Genomic DNA, 26788 nt, shown 5'->3' with positions numbered 1-26788 from the left:
TCAGAGCAATCTAGTCTGATTCTCACGCCGGAGGGTGGTCACAATGAGGTACCCCCCCCTTTCTCAGTGACGAGCTCACGGTGTCTGTTTTGCAGGTCATCAGAAGAATAACCATCTTTGCCGGACCTAACCCTCGTGGGAAACATCTACTTGACCCTAAGATTATCCGTAATCTGTCGGGGTCACTTAGTGTTTCTTCAAACACTTTGTAGTTTATTCTTTAATATGGTTAATACAGATGCCATTGAATGACTAATAATTAGCAGAACTCGAATCCCATACTACATAATATAAGAATAGTACAATCCATCTTCATAAACACACGTCCTACCGCACGTCACGTATCTGCAAATAAATAGTATTCTGCAATGTTGTTTACAATTAACCGGACAGCAGCTATAGTCGTTACAATTGTCAACAGACTAAACAGAACAATAATAGCCCAATGCCAGACCTTCTCAATCTTTGCTGTTTCTCTCTTCACCTGAATAGAACAAATAAATATATGTAACATAAGTTAGATTATGATTGTTTGAGTATAACGTACGTGCAACAATGTGGCCGGGCTAACCTTTATAAAGATCATACTCGGGAAGATGAAGGTCAGCGGGATAAGCAGGAAAGATCCTAATAAGTTCACGAAATCGCCCATAAAAGGAAGGGCTGCTGCCACCAGTGTGTTGAGAGTGAATAGTAATGCTCGTAGGCAAAGTAGGCGTATTATGTTATGTCTAGAATGTATGCCTTTATCAAGCATCAGGAACTTGGTATCTAGTGCCTCGTGAACAGGTGCGATAAATGCCTGAAGTCACGTTTTAACAGTTTGGTTAACGTTCTTAAACTATAAACCTGTCATTTACTTTTATTATATCGTTTTTATGATATAGTGAATTATCTTTACAAATTTCTAAAAGTTAATATGATTTGAATATTAATCACCAATTAGTCTATTATGAAAGGAACCATAGATGAACTAACATGCTGAGAAATTATGGATTGTGTGAATACTACTGCGTTTATGAGGACCTTAGCCCATATTGGTCCGGTTATGTTTTCAGGAAGATACTCAGAGACTGCTGAACCATAGGACCAGTAACCGGCTATGCTCACACCATAATAAAAGGCCAGGCCTACACTAAACTGTAGATGTAAAGCTTTCCTCATGTTCTCAACCGCCGGCATACGTAGAGTTGACTGCAATACATAATATATACTAAGTGATCAATTTTCGAATCATATATCCTCCAAAGTGTTTATTGTAGTCAATGTCATCTATTTGTTTCAGACAACAAAAAAGAAAAGGAAAAGCATAAAGTGTGAATGTGAAAATAAAGTATTGCCATCATCAATTATTTTTACGTACATGTATTTATTTTTAAACAATATCGGGTTCATGGTGTAATTTAGGAACAATATCAGGTTTGGGTTGTATTTTAGAAATAATATCGAGTTTGGGCTGCGTCAAAACCACTTACCAGACCAAAAATATTTTCTTTAAACAACTCTGTTGTAACCTTTTTACTGAATGTCAGGAGAGAGAAAACAGATTATGTTTACATTTTTTAAAAGAGAGAAATTACCAAATACAATTTATTTGAGAAAAATCTAACTAGGTCTTAGTTTAATATATAATATAATAGACAACTAGAAAAAGAAAATTGTGAGGTGGAGAGAAGTGATTGGCTAGCACAATGAAAAGAAAAGGGAAATCAAGAAAATAGAATGAGCTACACCCATGATATGGTCACGAAAAAGGAGGGCACACCTCGTTCACGGAACCATAACATGGTGTTTCATAGGCGCGGTGCTGAATGAGCGAGCAATGTTGGACAAACCATCATATACTTGGCGGGTGTTCCTAAACGGACAACTTAAGGTAAGAGTTTTTAATTAGGTTGTGCATTATTATTACAAAAGGATAATTAGATATATATAGTAACTATGATCGTCATTCATTTCAGACCTATAACATGTTGAGAAATGCAATAACATTTTGGTCGAAAATGTGTAAAAAATAAAAATCCTATACGTGGGGGGTTGGGGGGAGGGGGGGGGATATCAAATTTTTGACCGAAAATGGGTAAATTTACACTACATATAAAAATTTGCGGGTGAAATCGGGTAAATTTACATTGCTGCGAAAAAAGAGGGGGGGGGGCGGAGCTCACTGTATATATATTGTGCCCTTGTGTGCATATGTACACAAAACCAGTTCTAGATCCATCCAATATTTCAAACACTCAGTAACGTATAATTATGCTGAAAACGTAGTAGTGAATAATCGAATAACGTATATAAGATCTTCACCTGTATCTCGGGTATAATGCCAGCCGAGTTGCAAGTGACAATGGCAGATATTGCACAAAAACCATTAAACATCTTGGAAGCGTTGTTTCCTTTAAGTCCATAATCAATGACTCGGTTAGAATTTAACCCTATAAAATGTATAAATTTATCATTATCACCAAAGCCATGTTTACTGAGAGATGCTAATTAACATTAAGTTGACATGATTGTCATGCTAATTGATTATTTTTGTATGAACTACCTACCATCCTTAATTACAACTGCCAAAAGAATCACGATGTAAGTGAAGGTAAGAACCGTTGATATAATCAACCACTTCCCCATTGATGATATTGTTGGGACAAATATTGAAAATACAAAGTAGGCTACACCCGTGATGATGATAAAATATTGGAGTCTTAAAGAAGAACCACCAAATTCTGCATTGATTTCCTGTTTTTAAAACATTAGATATAAAATTTAAATCCTTAAAATAAACAAATCAAATCCAAAATAATTGTGTTTTGTACCTTTAATGCCTTTCCTCCAAGAAGTATGAACCCCATATTTGTAATAAGTAGGATCAAGATTTGGGAAACCCAAGTAAGATAGAACATTTCTTTTCCTACACATGACATAAATTTTTAAACTGCTAGAATTTGGCATGAACTAATATTAGTACATGTTTATTATATGTAAAAGAACTTACCAAAAAGAGAGCCCATAAGATCTCTAAATCTGATGTATCGCTGACCGTTTACAAAGTGAAAACCAGCCAAAAGCCAGCTTGAGTAGGCAGTGAAGACTGCAACCACTATCAAGCTAATGATGCCCCAAGTCCAGCCTAGAGGCACCAACATCAGGTTTGAATAGCTTAAGATGTAGCCACAAATGTAGCCGGTTACTAGAAGCAACCCAACTTGCTTCCATGAATCTACAGTTTCAAATCAATGTTTGTTGAATTTTGTTAAATGAAATGAGAAGGATAAAAGTTTTATTATGTTAGCTAGGTGTAACAGACCATGGTCAATTGTATGAGCAGAAACTGGACCACCCTTGTGCTCTATTTCCATTTTCAAAACATATCTGTTCGTCTAGGCTCAATGGGCTTATAGAAATATGATTGCTGGTGTAAAAGGTTAGTGGTGTTGGATGTGACATTTATATGTAGTGTATGTGTGGCTAGATAATATAGTCGTGTAGAAGTCACTAAGTGTAAAATCATGTCCCACGTACCAAATGATAGCGTTTGATTTTCCCACAATGTGACATTTCTCATGTAGCGAAAGATAGACAGTCGTATAGAAATCGGTAACTGTAAAAGCTGGTCCCACATACCAAATGATAGTGTCTGTTTCTCCTACAAGCAACTCACACATTTTTTTACCAAGGGATTGCCTCCTATCAAGAAGAACCCTTAATTCTAGAGGTCTCCTCTCATCTACACCCAATGCACCCAAAATACGTTGTTGGTTTTCGAGGCCAGACATTTCTTGTTAACACAACATCTCTCATGTCCGGAGACGTTGTGAGACTTGTCTATGGTGTTACATCGTGAATTCATCGCTACCGATAAGCTTTGCGCTACCATCTTGACCACGGACGTGGGATTAGCCTAAGGGGTCCAAAACACCACCTCACGTGATGATGCTCCCGAACAACACATGAGTGACTCTCATATCATTTGTAACATCCGCCCCTTGTATCAACAATGTTGTATACTTTGCTAAAAAGTAGTTCACAAATTTGTTTTTTTAACAATCATGGATTTTTCCAAGCATGTTCAACTCTGTAGGTCTCGTCTCATCTATAGCCAGCACACCTAAAATGCATTGATGGTGTTTGACACATGGCATTTCTTAGCAATCTAACATATCTCATACCCACAGGCCACAGCAGGTTTTGAATTTGCCTAGAGTGCCACAATATGTTGAACCAAGTTAATTGCTTCCATCATGTGAATTTCAACATAAATTATATATTGCCACTTAGCATTGTTAATTTTCTGTGTTTCCCTTCTAATGTTTTGAATTCAAATCGTGAATGATGTAGTGTTTTATGTTTAATTTGATTAGAGGTGACGCGGGTCCGACACATTGAGCTAGCATGTCAAAGATTATTGAAAAAGAAAACATTTGTTATTTGATAATCGTTAGGCCTTCATTTGATCCGGGAGAATCTTAACTATTATTTCTTTTATTAATTATTTTGGCCTTAAAGTTTCATACTCTTAAATTTGGTGCCATAATATATTTTGAAAGGAAAGTAAGTCACACTCAAAGATAAGCTTTGATGGACGGGTCACACAAAAGCTTCAACAAATTGAACTTTGATGAGCAAAAGATTTCCCAATAGGATAAGCACACACAAAAGAGGTCAATTATTGTATGGCTTCCTAGTGCCCAAAATAACAATAATTCCAATATGATTGCAATCATGTGGCCTCAAATTAGACTCCAACTTGTTGGCAAGACCGCTCACTTTATCTTTGTTAAAGGTGTTTTACATATTTGATTAACATGTAAACTTTTTTTATTAGTATGCAATAAAATCTTTTGTTGCAATATTATTTTGCAAGAATAAGTTGAAAAGAAGATGTTACATTGGAAGAATAAGCGAACCCACATAGAATTGTCTGGTTTATAAAAGGTCAGTTAATGTCATTTGACAACACAAACACAAAACTAGCCTTTTGTATCCTGGTAATTAAGAAGCCAAGTATTTCATAATATCAGCATTTGAGCAAATGAAATGGCACTTGAAAAGCCATATGCCTAATGTTCCTGACTATTCTTTCGAACAAATCTATCATGCATCAGCGAAAAAATGGTATTCCTTAAGGTTGTTTACAATCAGTCTGATAGCAGATATTGTAGTCGCAATCGTGAGGAGAGAAAACAGGACGATAATTCCCCCGTGCCAGACCGTCTTCTCCAATCTTTTTGACTTTCTTTTCACCTTTCAATGAAAAAAATATGCATTAATCCTTTTTTTTCTAATGCTTGAACTGTCTTGTATATTATTTGTATATATATTATTTACCTTGAAATATATCATGCTTGGGAATATAAAGGTTAAAGGGATGAGAGAAAATGATCCAAGCAAGTTCACAAAGTCCCCCATAAATGGGAATGCTGCTGTCACCAATGTATTGCCTGTAAAGACCATTGCTTGGACGAGCAGTAGGTTCTTAATGTTTTCACTTGAATGAATGCTTTTGTCAAGCCTCAGAAATTTGGTGTCGAGAGTCTCATGAATCGGTGCAATAAACATCTGAACAAGAATGGGGATTAAACATTAAACAGACTGAAAGTCACCTCGGAAGTGTACGTTTAATGTGTCCAATTATCCCCATCTGATTTCACACCGTCAAACGGCTATCCACAAAAAGAAAAATAAAAAAAAAAGAGAAACTTTGAAAAATAATTGGTCAGACGATCGTTTGAACCGACTACATGGTGTCAAACTTTGGAAAAAAAATTGGTCAAATGGCTATTCCGAACGTAGACAAACAAACTTTGAAATTTATTTGTCAAAACGGCCGTCCGGCCTCTATCCGAAAGGTTGTTATATACGGCGTGGGATTAGATGTCAGATGGTGTGTGAATATCTGACCCCTTAAAAAATGGACAAAAGTGTACCGAGTCAACCCAACCCAATCTGTAACTAACCGGATGCTAAAATTTTCCAACCAGAATCTTTTTTTTTTTTTCACGTCAAAAAGTGAAACAATAGAAGAAGGCTTACATGTTGTGATATTATAGATTGAATAAAGGTGATAGCGTTGATAGTAACATTAGCCCATTTTGGGCCACTGAGCTCTTCAGGCAAATAGGTAGATACAGATGAACCATAGGCCCAGTACCCTACAATGCTCACACCATAATAGAATAATAGTCCCACACTGTATTGTAAATATAAGGCTTTCCTCATGTTTGTGATAGCCGGTTTACGGAGCGTAGACTGCAATTCAGATCATATTTATGGTGCAAGTCAGATAATATAAATGGATGGCATTTCAAGATTAAGTAAACTAGTTGCTTTCCTCCGCACGAGAGGCGGCGAAAATTCAGTTTCGGTTGGTATACACTTTTTGGTTCATACAACCCACATAACTTGCACTACAACAAATTAGTTGATTGTACACACTTTTTGGTCTAATGAATTCAGTGCCACAAATTGATCTACGCTCTTTTAGCTCAGACAAATTATATAGTTCTCCGCTAAACAATTAGTGATTATCTTCTCTATAGCCATTCTAGTCATTTTGGTTATTTATCTTCATTTTCGTGCTTATACAAGCGAACATGTCTTTACACATTTATAAGAGTTAGTGTTATCTCAAAATCACCTTTTAATATGGATATATGTTTACCTGTAGTTCTGGTAGTATACCACTTGTGTTGCAAACAATAATGGCTGATATCGCACCAAAACCGTTCATCACTTTGGAGAAGTTGCTTCCGCTAATGTCATAATTTCTGTCTTTGTTTGATCTTCCTTTAAGAGAATATCAACATAGCAATCCAAAAGAGCATCAAACATTAACATAATAAAATGTACACTTGTAACCAAAAGGCTAACATTTAACTTAGGTAGGACTTTATTTAGGGTGCTACTAAACGTACGTCCTTCTCACAAACTTGTGGGTAAACCCCAATTATCCCTCTCACAAGGGGGGTATGTAAAGGGGGTGCGTTTAGACACACCCATTATATATACTTCCTGAATTTCATCGTAGTGTAGGAAGCTAAACGTCTCGTTTAAGGAAATCCAAATGATCAAAGTAGATCTGATAAAGTAGGCAAAGGGTTCAGGTTAACACTATATATGTGGTTTTTTTTTGTTTGGGTCATGTTAGGTTGAGCTTAAAGTTCCTTTAGTAGTTTTTAGGGATTACCCAACCTTGAAAACTAGTTAAGAATTTACACTAGACTCCTTACATAGCAAAAAAGATGACACCTACCATCTCGAAATAGTACCACAAGAAGAATCATAATATAAGTGAAGGTTAGAACCACAGAAATTCCTAACCATCTTCTCATTGATGACAACGTAGGAACCAAAAGTGCGAATACAAAGTAGGCAACACCGGTTATCACTATGAAACATTGTAGTCTCAAAGGTGAATCACTAAATTCTGAATTGATTTCCTGCAACCATTAACTACCGTTACGTTTGACCAAGCATTGTTTCAAATTAATCACAGTGATAATACCTTAAGGGCTTTCCCTCCAAGAAGTAAGAACCCCATGTTCCCGAGAAGAAGGATCGAAAACTGAAGAACCCAGGTTACATAATACATTTCCCTCCCTTTACAAGTTGAAAACATACTATTAGAAAATATTAATATTAAGGTAGTTGGTTCAAGTATAAGTGACAATAATTTCAAACCTCTAACTTTAAAATTGCATTTTTATCTCAAATTGGTCAAAGTATTAGAAAATATTAATATTGTTTAGGAGGGGAATGGGTGAAGTTTATTTTACTAAATGGAGCTCATCCATTTATTGTTCACAAACTCATACTAGCAAAAGGACATAATTTTAGTTTAAGTTCAAAGTTGTGTGACAATCCACCGTAAGAATGGACAGAAATAACTAACCAAAAAGATAGCCCATAAGATCTCGGTATCTAATAAAACGTTTTCCATCGACAAAATGAAATTCAGATAAGAGCCAGTTAGCGTAGGCCGTAAATAGCCCCACAACTATCAAGCTAGTAATGCCCCAGGTCCATCCTAGAGGCACCAACATCAGGTTTGAAAAGCTTAATATGTATCCACAGTTGAAACTTGTTATTAGCAGTAAACCAACTTGACCAAACGAGTCTGCAATGTACAAGTGAATGGATATTCATGACTATTCATTAATGAACACAAATGAAATAATTGATAATATAAGTATATAACTCTATGGCTAAGTGAACATGACCATGGTCGATGGTGTGGGCCGATTCTAGATCTTTAACTGGACCAGGACCGCCTTTTAGTGGACTTGTGGGTTCGACTTGTAGTGATCTGCCGGCGCTGTTTGCTTCTGAGTCCATTGTTATAAACAAAATTCAAGATTCAGAAAATGTAAGAACCATTATGGTAGGTAGTTGTAGAAAGTTATGAATTTAAGGTTGATTTTTTACTTAGGCCTGCCAATTATTATTTAATTAGTAATTTGGTTTCCCCGGTGACTAAAAGACTAGATGATTTTGACCGTTAATGTTTCTTTGATTAAAATATTGTTGAATTTAACCGGTGTAGGTGCCTCCTTTTGATTTATAATTTTTTTTTTTTTGTGGTGTTGTTGTGAACGGCGATTTATATTTTGGCTTGTGATAAATTACCCTGCCAATATAAAACGATATAAAATGCTAAAGTGCAATACAAATCGGTTGATTCTACTAGAAAATACGCCATTTTTCTATGAAAATTTTGAACTGATTTCTTACCTCATATTTTCAACAAATCTCCAACAAACATAAATAATTGATTAACCAGACGTTCGGGGTATATCGGTTGTTCGTATGATAGAAAGTTCGTTTATGTTCGTCTGTTTACTATATGAACCGGACACGGACAAAAAGTTTTGTTCGGTAAGCTTAACGGACGAATACAGACAAAGGTTTCGTTCGTTCAATAGTGTTCGTGAACGTCTGGTAATGTCCGTCTGATAACGTCTGTTTAATAGTGTGTGTGTGTGTGTCAATTTAAATTCCTTGAAGAATGAAGAAATTGAAGATTGCTTCTCGTGAAACACTTGAAGTTTGTGGATTTCGAACACCAAAACATTATTTTGATATGATTATGTGTTTTGGTTACTATGTTAAGTTTAAGTATTTTTGGATATCATATGGTGTAATGTTCATTAGTTTTTATGTCAAGTATTTTGATATGTTCGTGTTTGTTTGTTCATTAACATTCATTAGTGTCCACTGGTGTTTGTTTGTCCATTAGCGTCCGTTAGTGTTCGGTTGCCCATTAGTATCCGTTAGCGTCCGTTTACAATACTAGTGAGCAGACACTGACAAACTTAATTTCTTAATGAACGGACACGGACACGAATTTTCGTTCGGTAGGGTGTTTGTGAACCGTTTGTTTGTCCGACAAAAGCTTAACAGACGAACATGAATAATGTCTCACCTGGTGGTTGTTCAGTCCACTTACAGTCCAATAAATAAACCATAATTGTGCCACAATGTTACAATAAAATAGCAACGACACGTTATTCCATCAAAAAAAACGTTGCTAAAATGGTGGGTCCAGAAAATTTAGCCAGTGGGTGAAAAAAAAAGTTTAACCTAGAACAAGTCAATTCAAACTAAAACAAGTCAAACCAAAATGGGTCGGGTCAAACCAAAACGGGTTGAGTAAAAAATTTACATTAAACAAACTACGTATAGAAATGTAAACAATAAATTTCATTAAAGATAAACAAAATACCTATTACAATTGACCTCTACATGAGTTGATCTTTTGAAAACGGTTAATTACAGTTTCATTCGTAACACATAAAGATGCTTCTTTTTCAACACTACAAATTACGCAAGCATTCAAAAATCTTCACCAATTCGATTAAGTAAATTTGTCTTTATGATCTTCATTTCCGAAAAACATCTATCAACCATTACGGTCGCAATAGACAAAACTAATGTTAACTTTAATAATCGATAAACCAAATGAAAAGAAATATGTTTCCTTGATTCCACCATACCTTTAGCAAGATCCGTAATACCTTTCAGATTAGCAAATCTTTCATCTTTTCGCACACTATCAATGTACAAACCAAGTTGAGATGCAAGAACAATTTTGTCCACATTATCAAAATCATATGGTTAGAACTCACACAATCTCATTAACTTTAATGCATCAAACTTGGAAAATGAATCATACGGATTGAAAGCCAACATTGTTTGAAGTAAATCCGTGTTAATCTCTTTAAAACGATTACCGAATTCTTGACTTTACGTATCGACAACACTGTGGAAACAATAAAAAATATAATAATGTTGATTGGTGATTGTGTACCTTTGTTTTTTGGGTCTATAACCAGTGTCAACGTCAACATGTGAAGCCGTATCACCGTAAGCTGTTCGCATCCCACTAATTCCAAATTTTCAATTAAAGTGCTTGAGCAATTAAGTAATATGGGCTTAATTATTATTGTTATAACAAAATTAAATTTGGGCTTAAAAATTTTGGGTTAAAATTTAAAAAGTTAAGTATGGGGCACTAAAAGAGTTAAGAATTGGTCACTAAAAGTTTTTTGTATGGGTCACTTAGGTCGTTAGACCTAATATATTACAAATTTATAAAGGAAACTATGGACTTGAGTTGGTGCAAACGCTCCCCCTGGCCGAACACTGGATCCGCCCTGTGCTAAATTACGACAAACTTTTGTCAGTATATACGTTTATTAATTATACTTCCAACTATTTCTTCAGGAAATATTATATTTTGTAATATTATAATATAGATATTAAAAGTTAGGGTAAAGTTAAAATACAAAGGACAACAAAAATGAGAATGGTGAGAAGGAATCTAATCCATTGATCTTAGATTTGGATGATGGAGATAAATTCAAGAATAAAAATTGAATAAAAATAGATGAGAAGGGCATGAAGATAATAACCCACTTATGAAGACATTCTCTCTCAACATGCAAGACACATGTCAATTCCTCTATCATTTTAAAACGTCTATAACTTTTTCATACGACATTTTTTTAAAAAAAAAAAATTTACCATAATAACAAGCGTTTTTTTATCTTTAATATGAATATCATATTGTTATATAAAAATAAAAAAAAAGTTGGTGGGTTTTTTTATATTGTGTTATTAGGTTGTTCATTGTGTTTTTAATTGGGTTTTTCTATGCATTATGTTATATATTTCGATCATTGTGTTTTTCAATTGATACTCATATGAAAGATAAAAATTAACACAAAGATTACGTCATTGTGTCTTTTGTGCTTCATTGTGTCTTTGTTTGTCTTTATACTTATCTTTGTGTTTTAGTCATTGTGATCAATATTCACTTAATTTGAGAAAAAGAGTATTATGTTGTTTGTGTATTACGTTCAAGGCATTGTGTAATATATAGATTCCATTGTGTTTTATGTTTCAGGTCATTGTGTTATACGTATTTAACATTGTGTCTTACGTTTCAGGCCATTGTGTTATACGTATTTACCATTGTGTCTTACGTTTCAGGTCATTGTGTTATACGCATTTACCATTGTGTCTTACGTTTCAGGCCATTGTGTTATACGTATTTACCATTGTGTCTTACGTTTCAGGCCATTGTGTTATACGCATTTACCATTGTGTCTTACGTTTCAGGCCATTGTGTTATAAGTATTTACCATTGTGTCTTACGTTTTAGGCCAGTGTGTTATACGCATTTACCATTGTGTCTTATGTTTCAGGCCATTGTGTTATACGTATTTACCACCGTGTCTTACGTTTCAGGCCATTGTATTGTATCTTATGTTTCAGGCCATTGTGTTATACGAATTTACCATTGTGTCTTACGTTTCAGGCCATTGTGTTATATGCATTTACCATTGTGTCTTACGTTTCAGGCCATTGTGTTATATGCATTTACCATTGTGTCTTACGTTTCAGGCCATTGTGTTGTTATATGCATTTACAATTGTGTCTTACGATTCAGGCCATTATGTTGTTATATGTATTCATTATTGTGTTTTACGTTTCAGGTTATTGTGTAATATACATTCATCATTGTGTTTTATGTATTAGATAATTTGCTAGAATTTCTCATTATATATATATATAGAAACATGATCAAATATATTTTACTCTTAGCATGAAAACGGTGAGAACCAATTTGTTGTTATTATTAGGTTTATTTTTATAGGTGTTTGATGTTACTTTTTGTTCGTATTTGCTAATTTTCGATTATGAGACTTTATAAGTATTTGCTGATATTATTTTGTTGTTATTATTAGATGTTTTCTTTTGCTGTTATAAGTATTTGTTGGTATTTGTTGTTATTATTTTGTTCTTGATTTTGATTCTTTTATTGTAATTTTTAGGTTCTTTTATTTGTTATTATAAATCATTGTTTATGTAGATTGGTATTGTAGTTGATTTGTTTCTTACGTTCTCATTTTTTTTATAAATTGGTATTATTTCCTACGTTCTCATGTTAAGATTAAAATGTACATGAACCTTCCCATATATATATATATATATATATATATATATATATATATATATATATATATATACACTATTGCACAACGGTGTTATTAGTATTTTAAAAAAACACAATGATCAGATGGAAGACACAATAGCGAAAAATACAATAACAAACACAAAGACACAATGACGTAAAAAGACACAATGACGTAAATTATTTTTTATTCTTATATAACAAAATTATACTCATATTAAAGGTAAAAAACGCTTGTTATTATGGTTAAATTTATTTTTTTTTTAAATATCATATGAAAAAGTTATAGCCGTTTAAAAATAATTGGGAATTAAAATGTGACTTGCATGTGGAAAGAGAAAATGTGTTATACCATTTTTCCTTTGGCCCCTACATGACACATGCCAACTAATTATGGCTTCTCATCCTTCTCATTTTTGTTTCCTTTTGTATAATAACTTGGCCCATTAATTTACTTTTATTATCTTAAATATTATGCTATTGTCCAAAGTTAAATAATAAATATTAACATTATCATAATATTATTATTTGTATTATTGTTATAATTTTTTTTTAATAAACGTCATTCATATATAAAATTTATCATTACCATTAGTAATAAAAAGTACTGTAATAAAGAAGTTGCCTTCATTGTAAAATTGTTGGACAGATCCGTTCCTCAATTTTGTAGAAAAAGGCAGAGGAAAATCGTAGGAAATCATTTTCTCACGAGCATTTTCCATGCAAATTATTTTTGTTGGAAGCTCACTTTTCCGACAAAATCTTTGGCCAGGAATCGTCCAGTTTTTTGGTAGTGACGTTTTAAATTCTCTATTAGTTTTTCTTTGTTTCGTGTCTTGCTTGGGGAATCAAAGACTCCATCTTAGGATTCATAGAAGATATTCATTATTTCAGTGACACCACAAAATTATTTTGTAGCAACATTACCAATCTTTGGTCTCTCTCCATACTTATTTACCCAATTTTATTTACTTTTTATACATGTAGAGTGAAGCCAGAAAACATGTGAATGAAGGAAGAAGTTTACAACTTGGTTATTCTATTACATGAATATACTTATTTTTTAACTACAGATTTTATAATCAAGTTTATATACTTTTCTATATAATATAAAAATTTATCTCTAATATTGGATGATATCATCCTCAAAGGTCGTCTCACCTCATAAAATAAAAAAAAGTATATACTAGACGCTTATGATTCTTGTAACAGATTATAGAATGTAATAAGGAGGAAAACATACATATACACAGAGGTAAAATACATCATAGGGATATAAGTAAACCATTCTTGTTTGCATATATGTATAAATCACAATGAAACACCAAAGCTATAATTTGATTGACATAACTAGTTTACTCATATGAAGAAAGTAATTGGGGTTACATGTATGTCATCGTCATCGTACTCAGTATATCCTACCAATAACAAAGTTATGGTAGGGTCTGAGGAGGGTAAGAAGTATACAACCTTACCTCTACCTCATAGGGATAGAGAAATTGCTTTCGGTGAGACCCCCGGCCAATTGGTGCACGTACCTGTAACATTCCGTTTTTCGCTCGGTTAATATAATAATAATATTTGATGTTATGAGATGAGCTTGTGTTGGGTTAAGTCTTATGAGTAATGGACTTGGGTTATTAAAGGAAAGGTCGTGGGCTTAAGCCCACTACCTATGATATATAAACCATAATTACCCATTAATCCATTCATTTTTTACATATTCCATACACCATCCAAAACACACACTTGAGCTATCTCCCATATTTCTCTCTTTCTCTAACAGAAACCAAGAAGAAGAATCGATCCCGACCCGAGGTAATGATAGTATGATATTGTACGGATCCAAACCCGCTAGATATAGTCGCGAAACGACGAGCCGACACCCTCAACCGTTAAAGTCACAAGATCCGGATGGAATCGGGTATAAACCGGTCAAAAGATGAGCTTAGGGGTCACCCTAGCTCAGATCTGGATCGAACGGGACGAAAAATGGTGAAAACGGTGCGAAAATACGTTTTTTCCGGCCACCGCCCGTTTTTTACAGCGATGGCGGCGCCAGAAAAGGTGTACGAGGTAAGGGAATGTCAGAGAATGTTTCTAATATTCTCTAACCTAACCCTAATTCGTTAGCAAGGAAATGACGAACTAGCAGTAATTCGTTAACGGGGGGATGACGAACTAGCAGTGATTCGTTAAGGGGGGGATGACGAACTAGCATTGATTCGTTAAGGGGGAAATAACGAAGTAACACTAATTCGCCATGACCATTTGTAAGGCCCCGTTACCGGTAGCCCTACTTTCGTGTTGGATTTACTCATAATCGCAGTTCTAAATATCAGAGTTAATTAAAACATTCGCGGAATATAAAAGCTTTCATAAAACATTTCATAACAAAATACGTCTTGTCTTAAAAAATCATTTTGTCTTTCAAAATAAACGAAACATTAAACTTAAACGTCTTGAGTCTTCCGATGCCAGCCTCTTATTCAGTATCACGTGTCTCCTCAAGCGAGCTGCCTCATCCTACTCACCTGCGTGCATACTAAAAGTCAGCTACGCTGAGTGAGTTCTAGTTAATCATACACTATGCAATACACATAAACTTATATTCTTCCATTCATACTTTCATACTTTCATACTTTCTTTTGTATTAACTTACTTTCATATCTTACGTTATAAAGAGCATTACGCCCTACATTCCTCAAGTATTATTAGGGCTCGGTACCCTCCTTCCTCGAGTATTATTAGGGCTCGGTACCCTCCTTCCTCGAGTATTATTAGGGCTCTGTACCCTCTTTCCTCGAGTATTATTAGGGCTCGGTTCCCTCTTTCCTCGAATATTAGTAGGGTTCGGTTCCCTAGTTCTCGAATATTAGTAGGGTTCGATTCCCTCTTCGTTACCGTACATCCATCCTTTCCTGCTTTTATTAACTTTATCACATTCATACACATAAGCATACATATCATACTTACCTTATACTTAGCGTTACAACCTGACAGTACGTGCAATATCCGAAGATCGTTCACGTACCGTCAAGCAATCATTCATACATATCACATTATTCACATAAGGCATACACTTATCTCTTAGGATAAGCGTATTAACAAACATATCGAGTATGCACACAGCCCCGAAAACATAACACATAAATGGGGCTAGAAACTCACCTGAACACGGTTACGTTCACCGTTAATCGTAATCCCTTTCTTCAGTTGTGCACGGCTGACTATATAACAAGTATACGTATCAATTAACTATCACTTCTCATATCATCTTTCTAGTCTTAACTAGTACCCACAACGAACAGGGGTCCGGGGGCAGCGCCCCTGGCAGCGGGGTCTAAGGGCGGCAGCCCCTAGCAGGGTCCAAGGGGCAGAGCCCCTGGCTGGGGTCGAGCTGCCAGGTCAGCTTGGAAAAATTTTATTTACATTAACTGTCTTAACACATTTTCCATTAGGTTTTTAATTTATTTTCTAAGCGAACTTAACTTTAGGCGAAGTTAAACCTTAAGCGAACTTAACTTTAGGCTAAGTTAAACCTTAAGCGAACTTAGCTTTAGGCGAAGTTATCAGTTAGGCGAACTTGGCCTTAGGCGAAGTTACCAGTTAGGCGAACTTGGCCTTAGGCGAAGTTACCAGTTAGGCGAACTTGGCCGTAGGCGAAGTTAAGCCTTGAAGGCGAAGTTAAGCTTTGAAGGCGAAGTTACCGTTTTGAAGGCGAAGTTGCCCAGTTCGCAGGCGAAGTTGCCCAGTTCGCTACGGGTTTGGTTTTTATCACGCATTTTGGCGATTTTAATACCCTTGTTATGGTTCGACATCACCCACTAACGTTCCTTAACCATTTCGTTCGTATATATATATCCCGTATAAACTATAAAGCTTGGATCTTTAAGCTTAAGGACATTCAATAAAACATAAACTTTAAAGGTCAAGAACATACCTTTTGTGCTCGTTTGGATCTCGTTTAACTTGTTTAATCACAACTAATCGTTTACTCTCTCTCGGATCTTGCTCGTTTATGGTGTGGGTGTGTTTGGAGTGTGTAGAGATTATGATGGAAATGAAATGAGGGTTTAGGGTTTTAGCTTGGTTTAGGGGATATTTATATCCCTTAAAGCCCATGGACCTAAGGCCCATTCTCATTTAACCCATCTCAATTAATCTAAGTCCATGATCCGTTCTTTACTCGATATTAATTAATTAACAACGCGAAATCACTAAACGTAACTTTCTTTATTCAACATTATAAATTTTAGGATGTTACACCATTCGTTAAGGGGAATAACGAATTAGCAGCAGTTCATTAAGACCAATTTATTATGAAGGCCAGTTCGTTAATAAGACCAATTCGTTATCTGGATTAATTCGTTATATAAGCCAATTCGTTAAGAAATAACGAAGGAGGCAAGGAGCCTCCTTCGTTAACGAGCTGGATAACGAATTAGACTTTGAAATAATGACAGAAAGGTCCCTAGACTTATAATATAATGGATTAATAAAGAAGCCCTCGAACTTTTGAGTTAGCAATAAAATAATAGTTAAGAACTCTAATGAAAAATGTGTTAAGACCGTTAATGGAAATAAAATTTTCCCAAGCTGACCTGGCAGCTCAACCCCAGCTAGGGGCTCTGCCCCTTGGACCCTGCTAGGGGCCGCCGCACCTAGAACCCCGCTGCCAGGGGCGCTACCCCCGGACCCCCGTTCGTTGAGGGTTATAACTAGACTAGAAACGCGATATAAGTTGTTATAGTTAACTGATACGTGTAATTGTTATATAGTTAGTCGCGCACAACTAAGGAAAGGAATAACAATTAACGATGAATGTAACCGAGTTCAGGTGAGTTTCTAGCCCCACTTCCTTGTTATGTTTTCGGGGCTGTGTGCATACTCAATGTGAACGTTAATACACTTACCTTAAATTGTAAGTGTATGCTATAATGATTGATGTGATAGTATGTAAGAATGTTATGAATGAATGTCTGTCGGTGTGTGAATGATCTTCGGATATTGCGCGTACCGCCAAGGGAATGATCTCCAAGTGGTTATTAGTGTGTGTAAATGTTATGATGTAACTTGGTTATTATGTAAATGATGTAATGGCAGAAAGTGTGTTGTAGACAAGTAGAGGTAGAGTGTGATAGAAGTGGCAAGGGTCTAGTAAGGGTGTTAGTGGCATAACGATAGTACGTGGTAGGGTAAGCCTATACGTGCCTTCGTTATTAAGTGGCATAACGTGAGTGCGTGGTAGGGTAAGCTTGTACGTACCTTCGTAATTAAGTGGTATAACGTGAGTACGTGGGAGGGCAAGCCTCTATGTGCTTCCGTAAACAAGTGGCTAGGACGTAAGGGGCAGTGGAGAGGTTAAGCGATAAGGTGAACAAGTTAGACAGAGGACCACATGTGTTTGGACACGTATATAATTGCATGTAATGGTTGTATGGTAAGTTGCTTGATTAACTAGAACTCACTCAGCGTAGCTGACTTTTAGTATGTGCGCAGGTGATCAGGCTAAAGAGCTAACATGAGGATGGCACATGGCATGGATTGAACGGGCTGGCATCTGAAGATGGAAGAAACGATGATTTAAATATGATGTTTTATGTTACGGTTTTAAAGAAAATATTGAATGTTTTGTAATGAATAGTTGAAGTTAATGTTTCCGCGAAAAGTTCTAATTAACTCTGATTTGTGAGAACTGTGTTTATGAGTAAATCCGACGTCAAAGTAGGGCACCGGGACCGGGCCGTTACAGTACTCTTGTCTTTCGGCTATCAACGCCACCACATGATGCCAAATTAACTTTCCGCCACTTTTAACGTTATTTTCACAAGATTAGTAAAATAACGTCAAAATTTTTGCAATTTCACTTTTGCCCACCCGAGCGTTCACACATATATACATTATATGCGCGCACCGCAAACAGGGAGTTTGGGGATACATGTATGTAGCATGTGTATTTTACACATACTTAACCACATTAAAATTAGAGTGGGTTGTAATTTTGTCTATGTGGTTTCTTCAATTTTGTCATTTCCATCTAAAAAGTCCTTACGACCATTCTCAAGGTTTCTAAAAGTTGGAATTTTGCGTCATGTCACAAACTCTGTCAATTAATTCTTTCAACTTGAAGGGCACTTTAGTGTTTTTCTTAACTCGTATACAAGTTCTTAATGTTGATGGTACAACGATATAGCTGATTAAAATACAACCAATTAAAATAATCATAAAAGAAAACAAAAGGTTCTCTCTTCTCAACTAGGGATGTTTGTGTAACATTCTACTTTTGATAATAATAAATAAAAGAATATCGTTTATTTAACAGTGTGTTATTATTTAGTTAAGTTAAATAATAATAATTGAGTGTGAGCTTGGACAATAAAATATGGAATAAGGGATGGTGATGGCCTTAGGGGTATTTAAACACCCTTAAACCTCCCTAAAACCGTAAACCCTCATTTGTACATTTGCCTCCATACACACTCAAAAAACATACACGAACACTCTCCTTAAATCCAGATCCAAATCTGAGCCAAAAGAGGGCAGATTCTTGTTCAAGCATCACCAAACAACTAGTAAAAAACCTAGATTAACGTGTTAAATCAAGTCCAAAGCAAAACCGAGCCATAAGAGGTACATTTATAGTTTAAAGGTCATGTATTTTGTGTCAGTTTGCCAAACGCTTTAGTAGGATGATGAATCGGACCTCATGTTGTTAGAAAAACTTACACTTTGTAATAAACAAGTTGTTTGGGATGAGTCGGGACGAACTAGTGACGTTCAGACCAAGTTAAAGTAAGAAAATGAAGTTGTTATGGCACATAACTCGTTTCATAAGTAAAACGGACATAACGGGATGTAAGAAAGTGATTAGAATGGATAGGCGTGAAAAAACATATTCGAATTGAGTTCTAGAGAAAATCGATACGTTTGGAGGAAAACGAATCGAATCGAAGTGAAATTAATCGAATCGAATTGAAACTGTCACACCCCGACCAAAGGCGGCGGAACATGCCGGGATGCGACGGATTGCCCATAAGCGCATGACACTATTTAAAGCGACAACATTTAACAAAATTCATTTAATTTCACAACAACAAAATGTCACATAACATACTTGTTCATACGATAAACATAACAAAATATATCAAATAAAATGTTGTTCATTTTACTAATATCCTAAAGGTCTTTGATAGTGTTTTCTTCCACGATCTCGAATCAACCTAAATGCAAACCTGTAACATTGTATAAAACAAAGCTTATCAACACAAAGGTTGGTGAGTAATTCATAGTTTGGACAAATATGTATATAATAAGAAATGCCACAACTTGTATACGAAACAATAAATAAAAGCAATAATTTGAATAATAATGAGGTCGCTAATAAGAATAAATTAGCGGCACCGTCTATAAAATAATAACAAATAGATTCGGATTTCCAATGAGATCGTTAATAAGAATACATTAACGACGCCATGCTATAAGAGAATACTAGATAGTTCACGGATTTATGAATCAACCCTCCAAAAGCGGTAGACACATTAGCATGTAAGCATGTAAGCATAGAACACCAAATCGAGCATTTATTTAAGTAAAGTATACAATAACGTTTGTGGTTTAAGACTCAAGTATAAAGCATTTAATTTGAATAACTATGCAATGTCACCCCCAAAACGAAAGATGGAAAAAGGGGTATGAAAGTACTCACGTTCAAGTAATAAACTTGAAAGATGGATGATTTGAATTTTAATCGGAACGACGGGTTTAACGAATGAAGCCTAAAATAAAAGAAGTCTTGTATTAGGAAAATTGTCTTGAAAGTCTTTAAATAAAATAAATGTTTAGAAATGTAAACAATTAAATTTCAAGGTTTAAAATATAACTATTTAAGAAATTATAACAATAGTCCTTTTAAAATATAAGTTTGGTCGAAACAGGGTCAAAGTATCTAGCCTTAAATTTACTCAACCTATGTTAAGTAATAAGCTGGGTAAAATGCAAGAATGCAAGTCCCTTTATAAAATAGATAATAAAACGGGTTTTAACGAGTGTACAGGTTATTGGTTCGGGTCTTGAAAATTGGTCAAACCCGAAGTCAACTTTCCAAAATATTAAATGTTATGGAGAACTCATAAAAATCAAGTAATACTTAACCAAGTATGTAGTTTTATTGTTTTAGAAATAACAACGTACGTTAAGCAAGTGTTCGGTTTAGTCGGTCCAAACTTTGTTATGAAATCAAGTTGGATCCAACATTTCCAAGTATTTAAGAAATAATTAAAATCAGTTTATAAAGTATTTTTAAAGTTTTATACAAGTCTTGATATCTAAAAACACACTTGTGTGTCTTAAGCGAGTGAAAGTCGATTTAGTTCGGTTTGGTTCGGTTTCCATCTCACAATAAGTTCAAAGATGGTTGCCACATGCCCAAATATCAAAGAACTTGTATAATAATTTATAAATGATGATACTTTAGTTTTACAAACAAAAAGTTAACAATAAAGTCTTTAAACAAAAGTTCGGTTTTCGGTTCGGATCTTGTTTCGGGTTAAGACCGAGGTTAGATTTCACAAACCCATAACCATAGAACTTATAAAAATGATTTTAGTAACTTAAATCCAACATAAAGTATGTTTAAACAATTATTAAACAAAACTAGTAAACAAGTTCGGTTTATGGTTTGGAGCTATTTACGGTTAAACCGAGGCTAGTCTCTTCAAATCCATAACCATGGAACTTCATAAATATGATATAAAAAATAAAATGAGCAGAAGTTAAGCATGATTAATATGTATAAACAAGTTATATAAGTATATATATATATATATCAAGGACCACGAAAGTCCCCCATGTAGCGTTGCCTTACGAGGTCCGTCACTCCACCGATCGAGACCGGGGAAGGGACTACCAAAGATAAAAAGAGGTGTATATTATATATATGTTGTATAACAAGCTTCAAGTATTAACAAGTTGATTAAAATGAAAAACTATGGTTAGTTTGACTTGGGAAGTCAAACTACCAAGAATATGAAAAACAAGAACAACCTTTAGATCTTAAGAATTGAGACAGGATTTGGAGTAAGAGCAAGTGTAAAAATGAAGGAGATGGGTGAGTATATATAGGGTAAGGATCAAGGGTTATTTCTAAGGTTCTCTTTCATGTTTGCATGCAAATAGGTTGGTTAAACAAGCAAGCAAAGCACAAAACAACAAGGAAAACGAAAATAAGTTGCAGATGCCACTAGGCGTCGCGCGACCAGTCCCCTGCCCTAGCCGCGCGGCGCGGCGTGTTTGGGGTGGGGTGGGTTGGCCCAGCTCGTCGTGCGTAGTTTGTTATGCGTCCCGGAAGTTCGTTTTCGATGTAATTTGATTGTTTTAAAGGCGTTTTCGAATCTGTAAAAGGGGTTTTTCAAATTGAACAAACAAGAATGATTTAGTAACATAAAAACAGATATTTTATATATTTGAAATGTTCGGTATATAAATCGGGTCGGTTTACAACATAAAAACAAATACAAGATAACCCGAAATTGACAAATATCACAGTATCCCCTACTTTAGGAAATTTCGTCCCGAAATTAAGTTGATGACGATGATGCAAATAAGTGTGGATACTTTTCCTTCATTGTGTCTTCTCGTTCCCAAGTAAACTCTGCGTCACGCCGTGATTCCCATCAAACTTTGACTAACCGAATATGACTACGCTTGGTTTTCTTCTCATTGTGATCTATGATCTCAACAAGTCGTTCAACAATGATCATCAACTCATCGACATGTACTTCGTCGAGAGGTATATGGAGATTACCCTCGGCTAAGCACTTTTTAAGATTTGAAATATGAAAAGTCAGATGAACACCGATAAGTTATTCCGGTAGTTTGAGTCGATAAGCTACCTTCCCAACACGTTCAAGAATTTTGAAAGGACCAACGCAACGAGGAGCTAGTTTACCCTTCTTTCCGAAACGGACTACCCCCTTGCAAGGAGATACTTTTAGAAGGACAAGATCGTCAACAATAAATTCGATCGGTTTTCGCCGTTTGTCGGCGTAACTCTTTTGACGACTTCTAGCGGCTAGGAGGTTCTTACGGATTTGATCGATCACGTCTGTGGCTTCTTGGACCATTTCGGGTCCCGTGATTTGAGCTTCACCGATTTCGTAATCGGGGAACGACATTTACAACCGTAAAGAGCTTCAAAAGGAGCCATCTTGATGCTAGAATGATAACTTTTATTATAATAAAACTCGATGAAAGGAATGTGAGTATCCCAATTCCCACCGAAATCAAGAACACATGCTCGTAGCATATCCTAGAGTGTTTGAATTGTACGTTCGGATTGACCGTTCGTTTGAGGATGATAAGCGTTGCTAAGATCGAGATGTTTTCCCAAGGTTTCTTGAAGTGAGCGCCAAAAATTAGAGGTAAAACGAGCATCGTGATCGGAGATGATAGACAATGGTAAACCGTGTCAGCACACAATTTCCCGAACATAGATTTGAGCAAGCTGCTCGACACAATACTTCTCGTGGATTGGGATGAAATGAGCAGATTTGGTTAAGCGATTGATGATCACCCAAATACTATCGTTGCCTTTTTGGATATTTTGTAGTTCAGTGATAAAGTCTATAGCAATGTCTTCCCATTTTCAAACGGGAATCTGTGATTGCTCGAGTAAACCAAAAGGTCGTTGGTGTGCGGCTTGACTTTTGAGCAAGTAAGACATTTAGATACAAACAAAACTACCAAAAGTTAGCACGCAGATCGGAATACATCTTATCCACACCAAGATGAACGGGATACCGCGAATTGTGAGCTTGGTCGAGTATACAAGTACTAAGGTCATCGCGATCAGGAACTCACAAACTATTGAGAAAGTACAAAAGGCCATCGGGTTTGGTTTCGAGTTGAAGTTCGGCTCCACATGACATTTTGTCGTACATGTTACCTTCTTAAACTGAGGTACACTAAGCTTGGAAGATACGAATTTGAAGATCGGTTTGAACAACAACGCTTAGAAGTAGAGCTGATTGAACATTAACCTTTCAACTTAGGGCGTCGACGAAAAATTCGCTTTACCGGGATGGTAGCGAATTTCGCAATCGTAATCACTAAGTAATTCGGCCCATCGTCGTTGTGACATTCGTCAATTCCAGGTCTTGTTTGTATTCGTTCATGCATTGCTTTATGTTGTAAACCGACCCGTTTGGTAAACTGGAACTCATGATATATAAAATAATTGATTTTTATGTTACCAAATTGTTCCCATTTGTTTAATTTCAAAAACCCATTTTACGGATTCGAAAACGGCTTTAAAACGACTAAAATACATCAAAAATGAACTTCCGAACGCGAAACAAACCACAACAAGACGAGCTGCCCCCCCCCCCCCCCCTTGGGGCGCTCCCGTTCTCTTCGTGAAAAAGAAGGATGGTTCGTTTTGTATTTGAATTGATTATCGTGAACATAACCAGCTTACTATTAAAAATCGTTATCCTTTGCCACATATCGACGACTTATTCGACCAACTTCAAGGCGCAACTTGTTTCTCCAAAATTGATCTTCGATTGGGTTATCATTAATTGTGTGTTCGCAAAGAAGACATTACTAAAACCGCTTTCTGTACTCGATATGGACATTTCAAATGTTTGGTTATGCCCTTCGGGTTGACAAATGCACCCGCGGTATTTATGGACCTCATGAACCGCGTTTGTAAACCATCCCTTGATAAATTCGTTATTGTCTTCATTGATGACATTCTCATCTTTTCCAAATCCAAAGCCGAACATGAACATCATTTGCTTTCCATTCTCGAGCTCCTTAGAAACGAATATCTATATGCCAAATTCTCCAAATGCGAATTTTGGCTCGAGGAAGTTCAATTTTTAGGACACATCGTAAATGACAAAGGTATTCATGTTGATCCCGCTAAAATTGACGCCGTTAAGGATTGGAAAACTTCAACAAGCCCCACGGAAGTTCGATCCTTCCTCGGTTTGGCCGGATATTATCGGCGTTTCATTTGGAATTTTTCCAAGATCTCTTTGCCTCTTACCTCTCTCACTCATAAAGGGTAACCCTTCGAATTGGGTTCGAAGCAAGAGGAAGCCTTTTGTACTCTCAATGAGATGCTTTGCAATGCTCCCGTTCTAACCCACCCGATGGAAACGACGATTTTGTTTTATTTTGCGATGCATCCCATCAAGGCCTTGGTTGTGTTCTCATGCAACGAGGTCAAGTCATCGCATACGCATCAAGACAACTAAAGGTCAACGAGAAAAACTATACGAATCATGATCTCGAACTTGGTGCCGTGGTTTTCGCTCTCAAAATCTGGAGACATTACTTTTATGGTACAAAATGTGTGGTTTTTACCGATCATAAAAGTCTTCAACATATTTTTGACCAAAAAGATCTCAACATGAGACAACTAAGATGGGCTGAATTATTTAGTGATTACGATTGCGAGATTCGCTACCATCCCGGTAAAGCGAATGTTGTCGCCGACGCCCTAAGTCGAAAGGTTAATGTTAAATCTGCTCTGCTTTTAATCGTTGTTGTTCAAACCGATCTTCAAATTCGTATCTTCCAAGCTCAACGTACCTCCGATGAAGAGGGTAACATGTACGATGAAATGTCATGTGGAGCCGAACTTCAACTCGAAACAAAACCCCATGCTCTTTTGTACTTTCTCAATCATTTATGGATTCCCGATCGCGATGACCTTCTTACTCGTATACTCGACGAAGCTCACAATTCGTATTATTCCGTTCATCCCGGTGCGGATAAAATGTATTTCGATCTTCGTGCTACCTTTTGGTGGTCGGGTACGAAAAAGGACGTAGCGTTGTTTGTATCTAAATGTCTTACTTGCTCAAAAGTCAAAGCCGAACATCAAAGACCTTTTGGTTAACTCGAGCAACCACCGATTCCCGTTTGGTAATTGGAAGACATTGCTATGGACTTTATCACCAAATTACCCAACACCCAAAAAGGCAATGATAGTAATTGGGTAATTATCGATCGTTTAACCAAATCCGCTCATTTCATTCCGATCCGCGAGAAGTATTCTGTCGAGAAGCTTGCTCAAATCTATGTTCGGGAAATTGTGTGTCAACACGGTTTACCGTTGACTATCATCTCCGATCCCGATGCCCGTTTTACCTCTCATTTTTGGCGTTCACTTCAAGAAGCTTTGGGAACACGTCTCGATCTTAGAACCGCTTATCATCCTCAAACGGACGGTCAATCCGAACTTACGATTCAAACACTCGAGGATATGATACGAGTGTGTGTTCTTGATTTCAGTGGGAATTGGGATTCTCATCTTCCGTTCATCGAGTTCTCTTATATCAATAGTTATCATTCTAGCATCGAAATGGCTCTGTTTCAAGCTCTTTACGGTCGTAAATGTCGATCCCTGATTAGTTGCAACAAAATTGGTGAAGCTCAAATCACGGGACTCGAAATGGTCCAAGAAGCTACCGATGTCATTGATCAAATCCGTAAGAACCTCCTAGCCGCTAGAAGTCGTCAAAAGAGTTACGTCGACAAACGGCGAAACCGATCGAATTTAATGTTGACAATCTTGTACTTCTAAAAGTATCTCCTTGGAAGGGGTAGTCCGTTTCGGAAAGAAGGGTAAGCTAGCTCCTCGTTTCGTTAGTCCTTTCAAAATCCTTAAGCGTGTTGGGAAAGTAGCTTATCGACTCGAATTACCGCAAGAACATGCCTGTGTTCATCCGACATTTCATGTTTCAAATCTCAAAAGGTGTCTAGCCGAGGGTAATCTTCATATACATTTCGACGAAGTACATGTCGATGAGTCGTATTCGGTTAGTTTCGATGGGAATCACGGCGTGGCGCGGAATTCACTTGGGAACGACAAGATTCAATGAATGAGAAGTATCCAAATTTTTTTGCATCATCATCTTCGTCTTAATTTTGGGATGAAATTTCCTAAAGTAGGGGATACTGTGACATTCGTCAATTTCGGGTCTTGTTTGTATTCATTTATGCATTGTTTTATGTTGTAAAGCTGCCCGTTTTGTAAACCGGAACTCATGTAATTTAAAATATTGGATTTTTATGTTACCAAATTGTTCCCATTTGTTTAATTTGAAAAACCCCTTTTACGGATTCGAAAACGGCTTTAAAATGACTAAAATACATCAAAAATGAACTTACAGACGCGAAACGAACCACAACTAGACGAGCTGGTCCAGCCCCCCCCCCCCCCCCCCGGGCATGCCTCACTGCATGACAATAGGGAAAGGGGAGGCCGCACGGTGCCTACACCGCCTGCTGCACAAATTC

The 26788-nt window shown here is 36.3% G+C and overlaps 2 protein-coding genes across 2 annotated transcripts; both read right to left on the bottom strand.

The window, feature by feature from the left end:
• Positions 1 to 216: 216 nt before the first annotated feature.
• Positions 217 to 3433, bottom strand: LOC143577589 (proline transporter 2-like). The gene is made up of 8 exons (XM_077061379.1): positions 3308 to 3433; positions 2996 to 3220; positions 2817 to 2911; positions 2553 to 2739; positions 2308 to 2435; positions 979 to 1194; positions 572 to 802; positions 217 to 484 (listed from the first exon to the last, which is right to left on the bottom strand). The coding sequence occupies exons 1-8, from the start codon at positions 3357 to 3359 to the stop codon at positions 338 to 340; spliced, it is 1281 nt and encodes a 426-aa protein (XP_076917494.1). The 5' UTR covers positions 3360 to 3433; the 3' UTR covers positions 217 to 337.
• Positions 3434 to 4671: 1238 nt separating this feature from the next.
• Positions 4672 to 8615, bottom strand: LOC143577588 (proline transporter 2-like). Its single transcript, XM_077061378.1, has 8 exons — positions 8220 to 8615; positions 7892 to 8116; positions 7505 to 7599; positions 7253 to 7439; positions 6662 to 6786; positions 6034 to 6249; positions 5329 to 5559; positions 4672 to 5244 (listed from the first exon to the last, which is right to left on the bottom strand). The coding sequence occupies exons 1-8, from the start codon at positions 8332 to 8334 to the stop codon at positions 5095 to 5097; spliced, it is 1344 nt and encodes a 447-aa protein (XP_076917493.1). The 5' UTR covers positions 8335 to 8615; the 3' UTR covers positions 4672 to 5094.
• Between the last annotated feature and the right edge of the window lie 18173 nt (positions 8616 to 26788).

Source organism: Bidens hawaiensis, unplaced genomic scaffold (assembly GCF_021521415.1).
Source record: "Bidens hawaiensis isolate Kalapana, Puna unplaced genomic scaffold, B.hawaiensis_p1.1 tig00028739_1, whole genome shotgun sequence".
NCBI lineage: Eukaryota > Viridiplantae > Streptophyta > Magnoliopsida > Asterales > Asteraceae > Bidens > Bidens hawaiensis.
This window is presented reverse-complemented; position numbering and strand designations above follow the sequence as displayed.

What these genes read in the sequence shown, in the direction of transcription:
- LOC143577589 (XM_077061379.1), bottom strand. Translation starts at nt 3,359, where the DNA reads ATGGAAATAGAGCACAAGGGTGGTCCAGTTTCTGCTCATACAATTGAC. An exon ending in TGCTCATACAATTGACCATG is followed by an intron (nt 3,221 to 3,307) that starts GTCTGTTACACC and finishes TTGAAACTGTAG; the next exon opens with ATTCATGGAAGCAAGTTGGG. An exon ending in GGCAGTTGTAATTAAGGATG is followed by an intron (nt 2,436 to 2,552) that starts GTAGGTAGTTCA and finishes TACATTTTATAG; the next exon opens with GGTTAAATTCTAACCGAGTC.
- LOC143577588 (XM_077061378.1), bottom strand. Translation starts at nt 8,334, where the DNA reads ATGGACTCAGAAGCAAACAGCGCCGGCAGATCACTACAAGTCGAACCC. An exon ending in TCTTATGGGCTATCTTTTTG is followed by an intron (nt 7,600 to 7,891) that starts GTTAGTTATTTC and finishes CAACTTGTAAAG; the next exon opens with GGAGGGAAATGTATTATGTA. An exon ending in TTGGAGGGAAAGCCCTTAAG is followed by an intron (nt 7,440 to 7,504) that starts GTATTATCACTG and finishes TAATGGTTGCAG; the next exon opens with GAAATCAATTCAGAATTTAG.